At 39.6% G+C, this 20,687-nt stretch overlaps 1 protein-coding gene across 5 annotated transcripts in view; it reads right to left on the reverse strand.

Moving 5' to 3' along the window:
• LOC106606442 (Golgi-specific brefeldin A-resistance guanine nucleotide exchange factor 1) overlaps window positions 1-17,842 on the reverse strand; it is a 119,821-nt gene extending 101,979 nt beyond the window's left edge. For 4 of the 5 annotated variants that reach the window (XM_014202687.3, XM_014202667.3, XM_014202673.3 and 1 more), the window contains exons 1-3: window positions 17,567-17,842; window positions 4,008-4,111; window positions 3,501-3,567 (exon numbers count right to left, since the gene is read on the reverse strand). In XM_014202687.3, the coding sequence (XP_014058162.3) occupies window positions 3,501-3,567; window positions 4,008-4,103 (163 nt within the window). In that variant the 5' untranslated portion in view covers window positions 4,104-4,111; window positions 17,567-17,842. Of the gene's footprint in view, window positions 1-3,500; window positions 3,568-4,007; window positions 4,112-12,526; window positions 12,669-17,566 lie in introns of all 5 variants that reach the window. The other variant, XM_045720593.2, reaches the window with a different exon arrangement.
• Between the last annotated feature and the right edge of the window lie 2,845 nt (window positions 17,843-20,687).

Genomic DNA, 20,687 nt, shown 5'->3' on the forward strand with positions numbered 1-20,687 from the left:
GCGCAGCCGTGCCTGTCCATCTCGAGGCAGTGGCATTCCCTGGAGGAAGCTCTACGCCTGGAGGGGGCTGAGACCATGGCTGCAGGGTCCATGTGTTCCATCTCTCCACTAGCTGCTACTGTGGCTGGGGATGGGGCTGCCAGGAATCCCATTGCAAAAGCATGACAGCAAAGGCTTGACCGGAGAGTTAGCTCACCCGGCGACCATCAGCTAGCACCCCTCCATTAATACACACAACAGAGCCACTCCAAATGATCAATCACTACAGACGGTGATAGAGGGACGGGGGGGGACGGGGGGGATGGAGGTCAGGGGTTCTAGTGGGGTTGTTGCATGCGAACCCTATATGGCATTAGAGATACCATAAACGTTTACTAGAGATAATTGGCTGACTTACATGTTTGAATAACTTTAAACGCAACTTGCCATCCCATGCCTTAAAAAGTAAATTAGAGTAGGGGAAAACTAAATCACTTCTAGACAAGTGAACTCAGGACAGCCAGAATAACCAGGTTCCAAGTATTTTCTATGTCAAGTATTACCAAACTATAAACCAAAGATGTGACTTTTCTAACTAAACTCAGCATATTCAAATACCTTAGAAATGCTATTACTTCAATTTCTCAAACATATGTCTATTTTACACCATTTTAAAGACAAGACTCTCGTTAATCTAACCACACTGTCCGATTTCAAAAAGGCTTTACAACGAAAGCAAAACATTAGATTATGTCAGCAGAGTACCGAGTCAGAAATAATCAAACACCCATTTTTCAAGCTAGCATATAATGTCACATAAACCCAAACCACAGCTAAATGCAGCACTAACCTTTGATGATCTTCATCAGATGACAATCCTAGGACATTATGTTATACAATACATGCATGTTTTGTTCAATCAAGTTCATATTTATATCAAAAACCAGCTTTTTACATTAGCATGTGACGTTCAGAACTAGCAAACTTCCGGTGAATTTACTAAATTACTCACGATAAATGTTCACAAAAACATAAATTATTTTAAGAATTATAGATACAGAACTCCTTTATGCACTCGCTATGTCCGATTTTAAAATAGCTTTTCGGTGAAAGCACATTTTGCAATATTCTGAGTAGATAGCCCGGCATCACAGGGCTAGCTATTTAGACACCCACCAAGTTTAGCCCTCACCAAAGTCAGATTTACTATAAGAAAATGTTATTACCTTTGCTGTTCTTCGTCAGAATGCACTCCCAGGACTTCTACTTCAATAACAAATGTTGGTTTGGTTCAAAATAATCCATAGTTATGTTCAAATATCCTCTGTTTTGTTCGTGCGTTCAAGACACTATCCGAAAGGGTAAAGAAGGGTGACGCGCCCGACGCGTTTCGTGACAAAAAAATTCTAAATATTCCATTACCGTACTTCGAAGCATGTCAACCGCTGTTTAAAATCAATTTTTATGCCATTTTTCTCGTAAAAAAAGTGATAATATTCCGACCGGGAAACCGTGTTTTAGTACAAAGAGAGAGAAAATAAAAACATGGGGTCGCCTCGTGCACACGCCTCAGTCTCATTGTCCTCTGATAGACCACTTACCAAAGGCGCTAATGTTTTTCAGCCAGGGGCTGCAAAGACGTCATTCAGCTTTTTCCCGGGTTCTGAGAGCCTATGGGAGCCGTAGGAAGTGTCACGTTACAGCAAAGATCCTAAATTTTCAATAAAGAGAGTCAAGAAGCCCAAGGAATGGTCAGAGAGGGCACTTCCTGTACAGAATCTTCTCAGGTTTTTGCCTGCCATATGAGTTCTGTTATACTCACAGACACCATTCAAATAGTTTTAGAAACTTTAGGGTGTTTTCTATCCAAAGCCAATAATGATATGCATATTCTAGTTTCTGGGCAGTAGTAATAACCAGATTAAATCGGGTACGTTTTTTATCCGGCCGTGAAAATACTGCCCCCTAGCCCTAACAGGTTAGTAGACGAGAGAGAAGTGAAATGTAAAGACTGACCAAAAAAATGATGAAGGTCATGTACTGTAATTCTACCAAGAAACCTCAGATGTCACTGTAGTGGAATAGGCAGTGGACTAGACTGACCAACCTAGTAATGTGAAACAACCTCCTTTACTCAGCAAAGTGTATGAGATGAAACATTTTCATATGCATCATGTTGGCACCAAAGCAAAATGGCATCATGAAATGTTGCCAACATGAAGGATAGTTTGCAAAACTCCATAGGCCTATACCTCTGGACAAGGTTTATTCCACCAGCATAGTATATATCAAGATGAGCAGGATCGGATGGAGCGAACACGTGCTGAGGATGTCTAAAGAAAGTTGCCCTCAGAAGAACACCTACGGCAAAGCACAAGCGAGGCAGGCCAAAGAACGTGACAATGGACAGTGGTGGCTGAGCTGGAAGAGAGGAGTCTCATGGGACAGGGCACAAACTGCAGCCTAAGACTCCAGTTGAAGATTGTTGCGGCATTATATCCAATCCGGAATAAAGAGGACTAAGAGTAAAAGTATAAAACATTCTTATGTCTGAGTACAAGGAGAAAATTGCCCTGTGGAGGAAATATATTTGATAGTAATAGAACATATTAAGAGCAAAGTATGGTCACAACCAAAACCCATCAAGGAAACATAACTAATGTGAAGGGATGAATGCTCTTCTTAAATTCAAGGAAATCCAACACAGAGGATATTCTATTTTTTACTGAATTGCGTGTTGTGAGAAGAACTCAGAGGTACCAGTGTCTTGAAGTGTTGAGCATCTTCCCCTCATTGAGCAGAGAAGAACACTTGCACAACTTAGCGTAACATTTACCTTCGCCGTCATGTTCATAATGAGGCACTTGGATAAAAGACGAACAAACAGTGATATCGTTTCAATGGGACTTCTAAAAATTATTAAGCTGAGTAGTCCCCCGCAGTAAGACATTGGGAGAGATAATATTGACAAACTTGAAAGGCCAGCCCATTTCTCTGTGGAAATCTGCTGCACACCTGATTAAATATGTTCTTACTTATCAGGCAGGAGAAGGCACTTTGTGATAATCTGAATGCGTTTAGCCTCAAGGTCCCGACTGACTGAGGTTTATTCATGTAATGTATTGGCGGAGGGAAAATTGAAAATATGGCTTTCATTTTAAGCTGGTCTTCTTCCATGGACAATGACAATGATAGTCGTTCTAGTATAATGAACAATTGCTATAAACTAAAAATACTTTCATGTGTTATCATATCCTCTCTGTATCTGCATAATAATGTAAGTATGAAATGCTGTTGGGGAGGAAATGGTGACCTACGATCACCTATGGAGACAAGATTTGCAAAGAGGGCTAGTCAGGTATTAGTAAAGGAGACTGCTGCAGGTATCTATTTGCGTGTGGGATGACAAGTTAGAGATAAGGACTTACCTTAGATATCCACTAATATTCTGTAGTTCTATAGAAAAAAAGGCCAAATATACAATGCACCATGTATTGTGCTTGCCATTATTAGGTTATTACCTTTCATATTGTTGAGAATCTCTTTCAGGTGGCTGAAACTGTTAAGCAATGGATCTTGTTCCTCATCCTGTACAACAATAAAACAAACAGTACTGGCATCAACAAAAACTCAAGCATGAGAGGACATTGAAGCTCAAAGTGAAACTACTCCATTCAAATGCTGTAGATTTGACCAAATTAACACACTGCCTACAATTTTAACGCAAATGCTTTTTTTTCTACTCAGAGTAGCTGCCAATGTAGACTTAAGGTATTAAAGTATTTATGACGATTAGGCCTTAACACTACACAAAGAAACATTCATGGCAGCGCTATGAAAACTATTTCTGCATATCTCTTCTTTTTAATCTTCCTTCCTCTTGTACCAAGTCTGAAACACTCATTCCTTGAGCAGGTAGTTCTACAATTAAAAAAGCTCAACTAAACTGTTGTCATTTCAAACTAAGCCTTGATTGAGAAATACTATTGTGTTACAAAAATTGTCTTTACCAAGATAAAACAACTTACCAAAAGAGTATGGGTATTCCACCTTGAATTCCTCTTGATGGCACCTACAACAGTACAGATCTCCCCTTGGACAATGTATATATTCTTGTCCACCATCCTGATACCTGAAAAGACAAACAAAAAAAATGTATATATATTTTCAGAAGGCTTACTTCTTACTAAAGCAAGTAAATGAATTCATGTAAAATAGCTTGGTAGTCAAAGACCAGCCAGTCAATGGAACTGTCTTAACTGAAATATTTGATCCTACAGCTAAAATCATCACAAAGCAGAGGTTCTCTGGACACCGCCTCAGACAAATCGGGCAAGCCGAACATTATTAGATTGACATTGGTAATATTTGAATAGCAGTTTCCCCATGTACCTCAAAATGGTTGGATTAACCGTTAAGCAGGCCAGAGAAAGGTACTGTAGAAAGATAATATTGTGTGTCTGCAGGGAAATGTTATTTGACTATTGAGACTGAGAGGAGGTAATACTGAGGCAGAATTCTGTTCAAATTCATGATAAGCAGATTCAAAATAATAAGAGATGAATGGTACAGGGTGGTTGGAGTGCTGAAATGCAAGCATTGATAGGCTTAGACTCAGGTGACTTAAATGCAAACAGAAATGTATTATCACTTGTTTCAAAAGTGTTAACTCTCTGTCACAACACATTTAGTGAGGATATAGCAAATTGTGTGGCTAAGTAGAAGAACATAAGATTTGCTGTGGTCCTCCAAGGTCTCAGACTTCACACATAGAGCCATTGCTTGAATCCAAATACGGGCCTGAAGTTGTAAGAATGTATTTAATTTAAATGTAAAATATACCGTACAGCGTACAGTTGCTATTGATATGTGGCTTAGGCCATCACCTGTAGAACTACAGTGCCTTCAGAAAGTATTCACACTGACTTTTTCCACATTTTGTTGTTACTGCCTGACTTTAAAATGGAAATTGAGATTGTGTCACTGACCTACACAAAATGGCATTACGTTTTTAGAGATGTTTAAAAATGAAAAGCTGAAATGTATTATGTAATTTGTTATCGCAAGCCTAATAAGTTGCATGGACTCAGTGTGTGCAATAATGGCATTTAACATGATTATTGAATGACTACCTCAAATTTGTAACCCACACAACTACCTTTAAGGTCCCTCAGTCAAGCAGTGAATTTCAAACACAGACTCAACCACAAAGACCAGCGAGGTTTTACAATGCTTCACAAAGGGCACCTGGGTAAAAATGAAAAAGCAGACATTGAATATACCTGAGCATAGTGAAGTTACTAATTACACTTTGGATGGTGTATCAATACACCTAGTCACTAGAAAGATACAAGCGCCATTCAACTCAGTTGACAGAGAGGAAGGAAACCGCTCCAGGATTTCACCATGAGGAAATTGGTGACTTTAAAAAACAGTTAGAGTTTAATTGCTGTGAGAAAACTGAGGATTGATCAACAACATTGTAGTTACTCCACAATACTAACCTAAATGACAGAGTGAAAAGGAAGCCTGTACAGAATACAAATATTCCAAAACATGCATCCTGCTTCAAATAAGGCACTAAAGTATAACTGCAAAATTTGTGGCAAAGAAATTAACTTTGTTTGGGGAAAATCCATAATCACTGAGTACCACTTTATATTTTCAAGCTTGGTGGTGGCTGCGTCATGTTATGGGTATGCTCGTCATCGGCAAGGACTAGGCAGTTTTTTTTAAGGATAAAAATAAACTGAATAAAGCTAAGCACAGGCAAAAACCTTGAGGAAAATCTGGTTTAGTCTGCTTTCCAACAGACACTGGGAGACAAATTCACTTAAAACACAAGGCCAAATATACACTGGAGTTGATTACCAATACCACATTGAATGTTCCTGATGGACTAGTTATAGTTGACTTAAATCTGCTTGAAAATCTATGTCAAGAGTTGAAAATGGCAGACAAGCAATGATCAACAACCAACTTCACAGGGGTTGAAGAATTTGTAAAAAATGTATGTGCAAATATTGTTGAATCGAGGTGTGCAAAGCTCTTAAGAAACTTACTACCTCTGAGGGGTTAGAGCTTGAGGTAGTCACCTCATACAAGTACTTGGGAGTATGGCTAGACGGTACACTATCCATCTCTCAGCACAAGCTGCAGGCTAAGGTTAAACTTAGACTTGGTTTCCTCTATCGTAATCGCTCCTCTTTCACCATAGCTGCCAAACTAACCCTGATTCAGATGACCATCCTACCCATGCTAGATTACAGAGACGTAATTTATAGATCAGCAAGTAAGGGTGCTCTCGAGCGGCTAGATGTCCTTACCATTCGGCCATCAGATTTGCCACCAATGCTTCTTATTGGACACATTACTGCACTCTATACTGCTCTGTAAACTGGTCATCTCGGTATACCCGTCGCAAGATCCACTGGTTGATGCTTATTTATAAAACCCTCTTAGCCTCACTCCCCCCTATCTGAGATATCTGTTGCAGCCCTCATCCTCCACATACAACACCCATTCTGCCAGTCACATTCTGTTAATGGTCCCCAAACCACACACATCCCTGGCTCACTCCTCTTTTCAGTTCGCTGCAGCTAGCGACTGGAACAAGCAGCAACAAACACGCAAACTGGACAGTTATCTCCATCTCTTCATTCAAAGACTCATTCATGGGCACTATTACAGACAGTTGTGGCTGCTCAACCTTCTTGCCCTTTGTACTGTTGTAGGGGTTGAATACTTATCAAAACATGATTAGTGTTTTATTTTCATAATTTTTCTTGCACTTTGGAGAATTGTGTAGATCGTTGACAACTTTGAAACAAAATGTGGAAAAAGTCAAGGGGAATGAATACTTTCTGAAGGCACTGTATTTGGCTAACTCACAAAATTATTTAAATAATCAACTTATAAATTGTTTATGGAAAACAATAGGGCTGTGACAATACCAGTACCGTAATATTTTTCCATGGAAAAAATGAAAACACGAAGCGGACCTAACTCTTTGGTCCTTTAAAAACCTGCTGTTTGTAAAATATTGTGTGCTATTGCTTAGAATATAAATACATGTGAGACTCTGGATGACAACATAATCGTGTTTGTTTCCAACATTAGGGCTGTTTTCCTAAAGAAGTTAAATACGCATCGTGTTATGTTTCCTTGCCACGATACTAATGAGTATCGCAATACTGGTATCGTCCCAGCCCTAGAAAACAACTGCGCAGGCATAGCCAAATAGCCTAATGGTGCTTTCAAGACAACTAGGAACTCTGAGAAAAAACTAGGTCAAATTGTGACGTTATAGGATGATGCCCGAGTTAGACTTGGAATTCCACTGAAAACTGGATGCATCCGGTTGTTTCCACCCCACTATGGCTGCTCTATCAAAGATGAGAATCTCTGCGTCTTGCTAGCAGCAGAAAGTTGTGACAAACTCAAACTAATACTGAAAAAACACATAGCATGTTAACAAAATGATGTAACTAGCCAAGAAACACAAGGACAAAGTCACACTTAAGTGGGTCGTTCTACCTCACAAAGCAAAAGAGGATTTCAAAACCCACCATTTCAGATGGTTCTGAAATCATTTCTGTAGTTCGTAACAGATACGATTAGCATTCTTGAAACATTGTTGAAATATAATTTGAACTCTGAGAAATTAAGCTAATTGCTTGAACCAAAACTAGCCATTTTAATTTATAGGATTCAGATATTCAATAAATATAGTACCCATCAACCGATTTGGACCAAACTACCAATGAGTAAAACATGAGGAGTCCCCACGCCAATCTCACCCAACAACCAGTATACAGTATGAGTTCTACATGTTTGACAAGTAGTATGAAGCTGTGGCTTGGAATACTGCTTCTCCATACTACGTAATGTATTCCTAGTGAATCTGGTCATTTTTTCCCCTCACTGTTCAGAGAAATTAGTCATTGAAGTCACTTGCAATATTTACCATAAAGTAGTGTGAAAGTACCAGGATTTAACCATTAGATGCAGCTGTTCCTGCTATACCGGCACGTATCCATTTTGCTGGTGTCTTGTTTATTAAATAGATCACAACACTTCCATTGCAACATTGGGTAGAAAACTAATAGATTTGTCACATTATGAAAATAAATTGTGGTCATCCTCACAATTCAAACCAGTCCTCTATGAAAGCAATTACATTTTTCCTACTAGCAACCTAATGATTCAAACCAACTCTCCTCGAATAGTCCAACCTGAGGTCTCATTAGCTTTCAGAAATATGCATTTTCAAAACCCAGACTATCAACAAAAAAAAAGTGTTTTTAAATAGGGGATGGGCGGTAACCAGACTTTCATATGGTCCTTCTCTCATACTGGGAAATAAGGTATTACTGCCATAAAAAAAACAACATTGGGCATCTATTACCTGAATGTTAACAAAATTAGCACAAGTAATGGCGAATTTCAATGGAGGGTGCTAGCTAAATATGCTAATGAGCACAAACGAAAATAAACCTATTGCAACTACAGTCTATTTAGATCATAAAGCCATACATACAGAGGTAGGATCTACCGAATGTCATTTTTGGTGAGTTTGGACATTTGTAAGCTAATGTGAACAAGAGACATTCTACAAATGAACAAAGTCTTGACACATGCTTGTATGAAGGAAGAACAGTACTGGCTCTGCAGCAGCATGTGTAGGCTACATGCTGTGTCTGTGTGGAGTCTGGAGTCGCTAGTGCAACGAACGTGCCTGCTCTGCTCAGAGTAGGATGAAGATGGGCCAAGAACTGAGAGGAGAAAAAAACGCAAGGAAATCAAGATAGTGGCAGCAGTACAAATAACTTATCCAAAAGGCTTTGACTTCACAAACACAGCAGAAAGCTGACACAATATGATGCCCCTGCCACCTTATTTATTCAGCCACTTACTTAGATTAACTAGTAAGTTAAACATAGGGGTGGCGTTAATGCGTTAATTCTTTCTATGATAAACAGAAATATGATGGCCATGCACCGTTTTTGCAAAAAATACTTTAGTTTTTTCATTGTAAGCGCATTTACTTGTGTGGCTGCCAGCCAAATAGCATTGCACTTCTGTTGTCATCTGATAAAAATAAAGCAATTTTCTGTTATGGAAAACTATAGTTACACTCCCCTGTTCACTCCATTGAAACAAAAAACCACTTGCCTTTCAATATAAAAACGCGACCCCATCAATATACAGCAGGACTCACCTGCTCCCGCTTTCTCCCTTTGTGCTTTTTACAAACAAACACGTGATTGGCTCAACTGTTCTGGGAAACTACGGTAAGCTTCATAATGTAAAATAATGTGACAGGTGAAATGAAGAACGCAATCTGCTTCATCTCCTAACGTATTGCACAAGTTGACTGCAGGTATTTACTTAAAAAGGTAGCTACAAATATTAAAATGTATTGAACAACTTCAAATAAATCATTTCAACGGTATGGAAAACCCGTCAAGTGGCAATTTCCAAATACCCCGGTATACAGTACATACAGTATACCGCCAAAGGCTAGTTTTAAACTATTTCACCTGCGTTTTATATTGAAAGTCAGTGTTTTTTGCTTCAGAGTGATAAGGGGTGTGCGACTATCATTTTTCTTCACCCAAAATACATTAGCGCAGGGCTCTCCAACCCTGTTCCTGGAGATACCGTCCTGTACTGTAGGTTTTTGCTCCAACTCCAGTTGTAACTAACCTGATTCAGCTTATCAACAGCTAATTATTAGAATCAGGTGTGATAGATTCAGGTTGAAGTGAACATTTACAGGACAGTAGCTCTCCAGGAACAGGGTTGGAGAGTCCTGCATCAGTGCAACACATTCGACAGAAAATAGTTTTCATCAGATAACAGAAGAGCAAAGCTATTTGGTGTAAGTAAATTAGCTTACAATGAGAGAGGTCTTTTTTGAAAAAACTTTGGAAAAACTACACCCGAGGAAAGTAAAAGAGAAAAGTAGCCCACACATCAGTCAGAGGCTGTCTTCGTGATCTAATGAGGAAGGCAAAGACATTTCATCCGAGTGGAGAAGTGCAACTGAAGCACGAAGTCTATTTTTACATCCATTGAGAATGTTCAAATAGGTTGAGGAATTATTGTCAATCTTTCCAACTGTTTCCCTTTCGATAACCACTTAGCGTGAAAAGGAAAAATGTAATGCTCTGATCCAGTGGAATAAAATGGGCCTACCTGATTACTTCTTATCCCTTGCGCAAATAGACTAAAGCTGTGTCTGTCCCGAGCTCACTGGCAAGGGAAACTGAGGGCCCATAATATGTTGTAGAATGTAGCAAGGAGCTTCAGGCTGGACCCGAAGGATACAATGTTTCAAGTTTGGCTACATGGCCTGTCCACAACAATGTGATTTTAAGGATATTTATGTTTAAAAATCTGGTTATTTTCTACCTGCGGGCTGCAATATTTTCATTTGTTGGCTTTGTAAGAATTTTTTTTACCGTTTCTATCATTTTTCATTTAGATAGAATTTTGATTAACCATATGACAATGATTTTGCGATACAAAGACGATATAAAATAAGTGAAACTGTTCCACAAAAATGTGCATTTGAAAACCATAACTGGCATGCAGATCAGTAAAGTTTGCCGACTCCTCGTGTAGCCTATTACGAGCCACTTCAGGAGAGTAATGGAAGAATCTGAGCACGCCAGTAGGAGTGGTAGGAGGATGGTCAGAAAAGCTTCATGTTTTTTTTCTTGTGGTAATCTATTATCTCTGGCTCCCTCGAGTCATTTATGTCTTATTTCATCAAACAGTGAGCTTAACGCATCAGACAAGCTCAATGCATCTATAGTTGATTTTATGAAGACATAGGGTGTGTCTATACAGTGCATTTGGAAAGTATTCAGACCCCTTGACATTTTTTTATGTTACAGCCTTATTCTAAAATTGATAAAATAGTTATGTTAAAAAAATACCCATAATGACAAAGCAAAGAGGTTTTTAGAATTTTTAGCAAATGTAACAAATAGAAAACTGAAATATCACATTAACATAAGTATTCAGACCCACTACTCAGTACTTTGTTGAAGTATTCATGGCAGCGATTACAGCCGAGTCTTCTTGGGTATGACACTACAAGCTTGGCACACCTGTATTTGGGGAGTTTCTCCCATTCTTCTCTGCAGATCATCTTAAGCTCTGTCAGGTTGGATGGAGAGCGTCGCTGCACAGCTATTTTCAGGTCTCTTAACTGACTGGCCTAGTTAAATAAAGGTTACATAAAAATAAAAAAATAAGAATGGAGGCCACTGTGTTCTTGGTGATGTTCAATCCTGCAGACATTTTTTGGTACCCTTCCCTAAATCTGTGCCTCGACACAATCTTGTCTCGGAGCTCTACAGACAATTTCTTCAACCACAAGGTTTGGTTATTGCTCTGACATGCACTGTCAAATGTGGGAACTTATATAGACAGGTGTGTGCCCTACCAAATCATGTCCAATCAATTGAATTTACCCACAGGTGGACACCAATTAAGTTGTAGAAACATCAAGGATGATCAATGGAAACAGGATGCACCCGAGCTCAATTTCGAGTCTCATAGCAATTTTTTGTCAGAGACAGCCCTAGAATCCTGACTGAAGCCAAGCAGAATGTACAATAAGAAGCATTTTATATCTGTTACAAAATGCAGCAAGATACTTTTTCTGCATTCTCTCTTTCCTTTTCTGCGTGAAAAACGCAAAATCCTGCGTTAACGCGACCCCTGACAATAAGTGGCTGCTCTCAGAGGGCTATCCCTCTGAGAGCCCAAAATCTAGAAGCCCAAAATCTAGGAGCCCAAAATCTAGCCCAAATCTAGGAGAAATGGGCTAGGGACTAAAATGTGACAAGCCTAACAAAATAATGAATTGCATGGCAGTCAAGTTTTTCAATAAAACTATCATGAAACAGCTTTATATGTTGTGTGATTAGTGACATTTGGGTCGTTCCATGTCATTTCAGCAAGCCATCACACCCACCATCTCCGGTTGATCTGAAATCGTTTCTGTGTTACCCCCCCCCCCCCAAAAAAAAAGATATAGATGTACTATTGTAAAGTGGTTGTTCCACTGGATATCTTAAGGTGAATGCACCAATTTGTAAGTCGCTCTGGATAAGAGTGTCTACTAAATGACGTAAATGTAAATGTTGTTAGAAACACCAGATTAGCAATCCTGCAACATTTAGTTGAAATATGTTCAAATCATCTAGGTAACCATTGAGTTACACAATCCATTTTTAGACACTTTAGGATGATTTTGACATGAAGCTTTAAAATGCTAACATACAGTTGAAGTCGGAAGTTTACATACTTAGGTTGGAGTCATTAAAACTCGTTTTTCAACCACTCCACAAAATTCTTGTTAACAAACTATAGTTTTGGCAAGATGGTTAGGACATCTACTTCGTGCATGACAAGTAATTTTTCAGAAAATTCCAGAAAATGTCGTCATGGCTTTAGAAGCTTCTGATAGGCTAATTGACATAATTTCAGTCAATTGGAGGTGTACCTGTGGATGTATTTCAAGGCCTACCTTCAAACTCAGTGCCTCGTTGCTTGACATCATGGACAAATCAAAAGAAATCAGCAAAGACCTCAGAAAAAAAATTGTAGACCTCCATAAGTCTGGTTCATCCTCGGGAGTAATTCCAAACGCCTGAAGGTAACATGTTCATCTGTACAAACAATAGTACGCAAGTATAAACACTATGGGACCACACAGCAGTCATACAGCTCAGGAAGGAGACGCATTCTGTCTCTTAGAGATGAACATACTTTGGTGTGAAAAGTGCAAATCAATCCCAGAACAACAGCAAAGGACCTTGTGAAGATGCTGGAGGAAACAGGTACAAAAGTATCTATATCCACAGTAAAACGAGCGCTATATCAACATAACCTGAAAGGCCGCACGCAAGGAAGAAGCCACTGCTCCAAAACCGCCATAAAAAAAGCCAGACTACGGTTTGCAACTGCACATGGAGAGAAAGATCGTACTTTTTGGAGAAATGTCCTCTGGTCTAGAGGTCGACCGATTAATCGGAATGGCCGATTAATCGGAATGGCCGATTAATCGGAATGGCCGATTTCAAGTTTTCATAACAATCGGTAATCAGTATTTTTGGGCACCGATTTGCCGATTAAGAAAAAAAACTAAAAAAAACTAGGCAAGTCAGTTAAGAACACATTCTTTTTTTCAATGACGGCCTAGGAACGGTGGGTTAACTGCCTTGTTCAGGGGCAGAACGACAGATTTTGACCTTGTCAGCTTGGGGATGCAACCTTACATTAACTAGCCCAACGCTCTAACCACCTGCTTTACGTTGCCAAGGTAAGTTGCTAGCTAGCATTAAACTTATCTTTAAAAAGAACAATCAATCAATCATAAACACTAGTTAACTACACATGGTTGATGATATTACTAGTTTATCTAGACTGTCCTGCTTTGCATATAATCGATGTGGTGCGCATTTGCGAAAAAGGACTGTCTTTGTTCCGACGTGTACCTAACCATAAACATCAATGTCTTTCTTAAAATCAATACACAAGTATATATTTTTAAACCTGCATATTTAGTTAATATTGCCTGCTAACATGAATTTCTTTTAACTAGGGAAAATGTGTCACTTCTCTTGCAAACAGAGTCAGGGTATATGCAGCAGTTTGGGCCGCCTGGCTCGTTGCGAACTGTGTGAATACTATTTCTTCCTAACAAAGACAGCCAACTTTGCCAAACGGGGGATGATTTAACAAAAGCGCATTTGCGAAAAAAGCACAATCGTTGCACGACTGTACCTAACCATAAACATCAATGCCTTAAAATCAATACACAGAAGTATATATTTTCAAACCTGCATATTTAGCTAAAAGAAATCCAGGTTAGCAGGCAATATTAACCAGGTGAAATTGTCACTTCTCTTCCGTTCATTGCACGCAGAGTCTGGGTATATGCAACAGTTTGGGCCGCCTGGCTCGTTGCGAACAAATTTGCCAGAATATTACGTAATTAGGACATAACATTGAAGGTTGTGCAATGTAACAGGAATATTTACACTTATGGATGCAACCCGTTAGATAAAATACGGAACGGTTCTGTATTTCACTGAAAGAATAAACATGATAGTATCTGGATTTGACCATATTAATGACCTAAGGCTCGTGTTTCTGTGTGTTTATTATATTATAATTAAGTCTATGATTTGATAGAGCAGTCTGACTCAGCGATGGTAGGCACCAGCAGGCTCGTAAGCATTCATTCAAACAGCACTTTCGTGCGTTTTGCCAGCAGCTCTTCGCAATGCATTGCTCTGTTTATGACTTCAAGCCTATCAACTCCCAAGATTAGGCTGTTGTAACCGATGTGAAATGGCTAGCTAGTTAGCCGGGTGCACGCTAATAGCGTTTCAAACGTCACTCGCTCTGAGACTTGGAGGAGTTTTTTCCCTTCCTCTGCATGGGTAACGCTGCTTCAAGGGTGGCTGTTGTCGATGTGTTCCTGGTTGGAAGTGTGGTGCCAGGATAACAACCTCTCCCTCAACAAGACAAAGGAGATGATTGTGGACTACAGAAAAAGGAGGACTGAGCACGCCCCCATTCTCATCGATGGGGCTGTAGTGGAGCAGGTTGAGAGCTTCAAGTTCCTTGGTGTCCACATCACCAACAAACTATCATGGTCCAAACACACCAAGACAGTCATGAAGAGGGCACAACAATGCCTATTCCCCCTCAGGAGACTGAAAAGATTTGGCATGGGTCCCCAGATCCTCAAAAGATTATACGGCTGCACCATCGAGAGCATCCTGACTGGTTGCATCGCCGCCTGGTATGGCAACTGCTCAGCCTCTGACCGCAAGGCACTACAGAGGGTAGTGAGTACGGCCCAGTACATCACTGGGCCAAGCTTCCTGCCATCCAGGACCTCGATACCAGGCGGTGTCAGAGGAAGGCCCCAAAACTTGCCAAGGCCCCAAAAATTGCCAAGGACTCCAACCACCCTAGTCATAGACTGTTCTCTCTGCTACCGCACAGCAAGCAGTACCGGAGCGCTAAGTCTAGGTCAAAAAGGCTTATTAATAAGGATGGAACCCTTTTTTTCAATTTATGTCTGAAATGACACCCAAATCTAACTGCCTGTAGCTAGGAAATACTTTGAAGTTTGTGGAAATGTGAAATTAATGTAGGAGAATATAACACATTAGATCTGGTAAAAGATAACACAAAGAAAATTTTGTTTTTTGTTTGTTTTTTCATCATCTTTGAAATGCAAGATTAAGGCCACACTATTATTCCAGCTTAGGCACAATTTAGATTTTGGCCACTAGATGGCAGCAGTGTATGTGCAAAGTTTTAGACTGCTCCAATGAACCATTGCATTTCTGTTCAAAATGTATCAAGACTGCCCAAATGTGCCTAATTGGTCTATTAATACATTTAAGTTCATAACTGTGCACTTTCCTCAAACAATAGCATGGTATTCTTTCACTGTAATCGTTACTGTAAATTGGACAGTGCAGTTAGATTAACAAGAATTTAAGCTTTCAGATATGTCTATGTCCTGGGAAATGTTTTTGTTTAGCGCACGTTAGCTCAAATGTCCCGTGGGGGGGTACACATCATCTCAAAGAGGTCAACGGTGCACCCGCACATTGACTCTGTACCAGAACCCCCTGTATATAGCCTTGCTACTGTTATTTTATTGTTGCTCCTTAATTATTTGTTATATTTCTATTTTATTTTCATTAAACTGCATTGTTGGTTAAGAGCTTGTAAGTAAGCATTTCCCTGTAAGGTATTATCTGTTGTATTTCGCGCATGTGACAAAGAAAAACGCATTTGATTTGTCTAGCGTATTTTGTTCTGTTGAAAGTCTACCAACAAATTTGCTGTTTCCATCAAGCCTGTTGTGACATTTTTTTTATCCAACATGTACTTTACACACAGAAAAATGTTGCATGGAAACCTTGTTACTGTCTCTATTTCCCAAAACACAATTCAACACAATTCCAATCACTGTCTTTTAAGCATTTTAACAATACTTCATACACATTTTCTAAAAGAGAACTGATACTGTATACTGGTTGTTAGGGTGGGATTGACATGGGTTGTGGGGGGTCCGTGGGTTGCTTTTGCCAATTTTTGGGGAATCCCCATGTCTTACTCATTAGTAGGAAGACATTTGCTCCAAATCGGATGTTGGGTACAATATTTATTGAATATTATCTGAAATCCTATAACTTAAAATGGCCAATTTGAGTGCAATCAATTAGCTTAATTTCTGAGATGAAACTAAATTTCAACAAAATAAAGTTTCAGGAAAACCGATCTTAACCATTTCTGTACAGAAGATTTCAGAACTATCTGAGACGGTGGATGTCATGGCTTGCTGAAATGACATGGAACGACTCTAGTAGCCTTTCGGGATAATTCAACCAACTTCTACATTTGGCCTTTCCAAATGCTCTGTGTGACTGACCACCTGCCAAAGTGGCTGGTGAAACAGGGCTCTACAGTGCGACCATTTTACTCACATACGCGGCTTAATGTTTTGCTGGGCGACATGGAATTTTTATTTAGGAGCAACAGTGCACCTACAAAATTAAGGATTAGAGTTTTAATACTTCAAATGTTTCATTGTGTTGCTAAATTTCTTTGCGTGCATATGTGCTCCTTGTAAAAAAAGGTCAGCCCTGTGAAATATACATTCTTACCCGCCAATGCTAGAATCTACCAGCATTTGGTGAGTGTTAATTTTCCACCCTGGTCCCATGAGTTGAATGGGATTTGTGCCACAAATGCTAAAACGTCAACATGTGGAAACAATGCCAGGACAATTCACACTTAGTTGCCGTCATACCTTCTTCAAAGACTATTACAGGGTAAGGAAACCAATGTGTCATTTAATAATTTGGGTGAACTATCCCTTTAACACATCTATGGCCCAATTGATAACCTAGCAGCAATATTACAACCTAGCTAGCTAAGTCAGCTACTCAGCTACAGGCCTGGCATCTGATGATTAGCAAGGATAGTCCAGATAACTAGCTGGCTAAGTAATAAAGGCCTGCATGTTGGGATTATCACTTGATTTTCAACATGAACAGACAGCGGAATGTCGACCAAGAATATTCCAAATATTGCAGGTGAATTAAGTTAACACCAATCATGTGATGAATCATACAGGTTGGCAAAGTAGATAAAGTAACGTTCATTGGATTGACACCAATGACGTTACAATCTAGCTAGTTATCTACATAAAACAGCTAACGTTAGCTACATAAGTGGCTTGCTGTATAATTCAATAGCTAGCTAACTGTCATGGCCAAAGATTTAGCTAGCATTAACTCGTCATTCTTGGTGAGACAGATAACGTCAGTTACTTAGCTACTTTACCACGCTAACGTAGTTAGGCTCAGACATAATTTGACAGGTCGGCTAGCTAGTTATGCCCTAGTTTACATCGTTGACAACACACAGCGTCGGTTTGAAATTAGCCGTTACTGGGTTTTTGAAGCATCAGCTAGCAAACTAACATTGCACACAACTTTTTGGATCAAACTGAACCTCGAAAATACCCTACCTGTTAGGAGTTCCAAGATGGAGTCCTGTGCAATTTCAATTGATAAGCTAGCAAGCTAACTGCCCAACAGTGATGACCAATAATCAATTACAAGACATAGGAAAACTACTCTATTTTGACATTCCAGTACGTGAGACACATTTGAACCAAAAACTATTCATTCAAAAGGTAGCTATATGGTTCCTAATATACACAAATTAAACACAGAAACCGGCTGACAATCTGTACTTAGTAAACACACTACGTGGAAAAGCTGGGTCTTCACAACCGAACATGCTGCACTGCCACTGAAATGGTTTGACAGCTCTCTAGGCCAATCGGGTTTGACTGCTCGGTAAACCAATCAATCCCGATTAAATATAATTATTTTAGCAAAACAAATATTGATTCACTTGAAGATATGGGAGTTTTTTTTTTACGTTTCCATAATTAGCTACATAAATAAATGTATGTTGATCCATAAACTAATGTTTTTCAGCTAATCCCAGTCACAACAGAACTGAAATCAATGAATCTTAATGGGCAGGACTAACAGTAAGCAGCACGGTTGATTGAGTGTTCGTGATAACGAAAGCATGATGGTCAGCATCCATGGCATTGCAAAAGACTGCAGCACAAGTCAGTTTTAAAAAATCTTTGACTGCAGACTAGGCTACATCTCTGCAACTGATGTAAACAACATTACAAGCTGTTCATTGTAGCCTATGTTTCCAGTACATGCTTGCTTCATCTGTTGATACACATGTATGAAAGTTTTCGTTGAATGATTCTGTTTGTGGGCTGGTATGATGAAATCATCATAAAAAAATAATAATAATAATTTCGGGAGCCAATGTTTCCTTGTGCATTTATGGCTGTGCTATTCTTTAGCATTATAACCATTAAGGCGCTGTTGTTGGAATAGTTATTTCCATAATGGCTGATTAATCAATAGATAGACCTATTGAAAGTGTATAGAGGGAAAACTTCATGTGAAATATCTCAATTAAAATGTAGCCTATATTGCAGCATAAACTTTCATTTCTGTAGAAAATAAAAGCATTTATGTTTCTACATGTCATGTAAAGATCTTGTGGGGTTTTCTATAACTTATCAAAATTGAATGTACAGTATATCAAAGCCCTTATCTCTCTGTGTGATATCAGTGGCCTATTTATTCAACATATAACCTGAAATTTGTATTGCTTTGTGTTTAAAACATGCAGCAGTAACTCCTTACAATCAAAGTCCTCTGTTTGCCAATTTGATCACCTGTGGGGTTTGTAATTACAACATTTCATCGGCAAATAAAGAAACGTCATAGACACGCCAACCCCACTGAGGCAATAACAAGACAGATATCTTTATGGATGTCAGTCATACACCTGTACATACATGACATTTGTGCTATGCTCAACCAACAGGTTATGTTTTGTACAAATTGTTGTGAACATCTGTCAAAATAGTCAAAATAAACACCTGGAACCTAGATGATAATATTTAATCTACAAAACTAAAATTGTTCAACAGTTTACACATTGAAACAATGTGTTAATTTATTCATCAAACAGCACAATCATTATTACATAATTATATACGATGATGTGAAAGAAGTAGGCTTCTTCTCCACTACATGAAACATCTGGATTTCTTTTGATTACACAGACTGGAATATGTTCCGGGGTTCATCTAATGGCATTGAGGAGTATACCACCTTAGTCACCGGCTTCATCAATAAGTGCATTGACGTCGTTGTCCCCACAGTGACCATACGTACAACCAGAAGCCATGGATTACAGGCAACATCCGCACCGAGCTAAAGGCTAGAGCTGTCACTTTCAAGGAGTGAGACACTAATCCGGACACTTATAAGAAATCCCGCTATGCCCTCCGACGAACCATCAAACAGGCAAAGCATCAATACAGGACTAAGATTGAATCCTACTACACCATCTCTGACGCTCGTTGTGGCAGAGCTTACAAACTATTACAGACTACAAAGGGAAACCCAGCTGCGAGCTGCCCAGTGACGCAAGCCTACCAGACGAGCTAAATGCCTTTTATGCTCGCTTCTAGGCAAGCAACATTGAAGCATGCATGAGAGCGCCAGCTGTTCTGGACAACTGTGTGATCACGCTCTCCGTAGCCAATGTGAGCAAGACCTTTAAACAGGTTAACATTCACAAGGCTGTGTACTCAGAGCATGCGTGGACCAACTGGCTAGTGTCATCACTGACATTTTCAATCTCTCCCTGACCGAGTCTGTAATACCTACATGTTTCAAGCAGACCACCATAGTCCCTGTGCCCAAGAAAGCAAAGTTAACCTGCCTAAATGACTACTGCCCTGTAGCACTCACATCAGTAGCCATGAAGTGCTTTGAAAGGCTGGTCATGGCTCACATCAATACCAGCATCCCGGAAAGCCTAGACCAACTCAATTCGCATACCGTCCCAACAGATCCACAGCTGACGCAATCTCAATCGCACTCCACACTGCCCTTTCCCACCTGGAGAAAAGGAACGCCTATGTGAGAATGCTGTTCATTGACTACAGCTCAGCGTTCAACACTATAGTGCTCACAAAGCTCATCACTAAGCTAAGGACGCTGGGACTAAACACCTCCCTTGTCACGATTGTCGCCTGGAATGGAGGACCAAAACGCAGCAGGAATGTGGATGCTCATCTTGATTTATTTATAAAATAAAGTGAACACCAAAATAATAAACACGGAAAAACGCACAAACAACAAAACAGTCTTGTAAGGCTCACACACGCAAAACAAGAAACAATCTCCCACAAACACTAAACCAAACACATACCCATATATAGGACTCTCAATCAGAGGCAACGAGAAAGCACCTGCCTCCAATTGAGAGTCCAACCCCCCATTAACCTAAACATAGAGATACAACTAACTAGACTAAACATAGAAATACATAAACAAGGAACAGTGCCCAAAAACCCCGGAATACATAAATCAAATACCCTTCTACAAAAAACACCACCCCGAACCACATAAAACAAATACCCTCTGCCACGTCCTGACCAAACTACAATAACAAATAACCCTTATACTGGTCAGGACATGACATCCCTCTGCAACTGGATCCTGGACTTCCTGACGGGCCGCCCCCAGGTG

Source organism: Salmo salar, chromosome 01 (genome assembly GCF_965601325.2).
Source record: "Salmo salar chromosome 01, fSalSal1, whole genome shotgun sequence".
Lineage (NCBI taxonomy): Eukaryota > Metazoa > Chordata > Actinopteri > Salmoniformes > Salmonidae > Salmo > Salmo salar.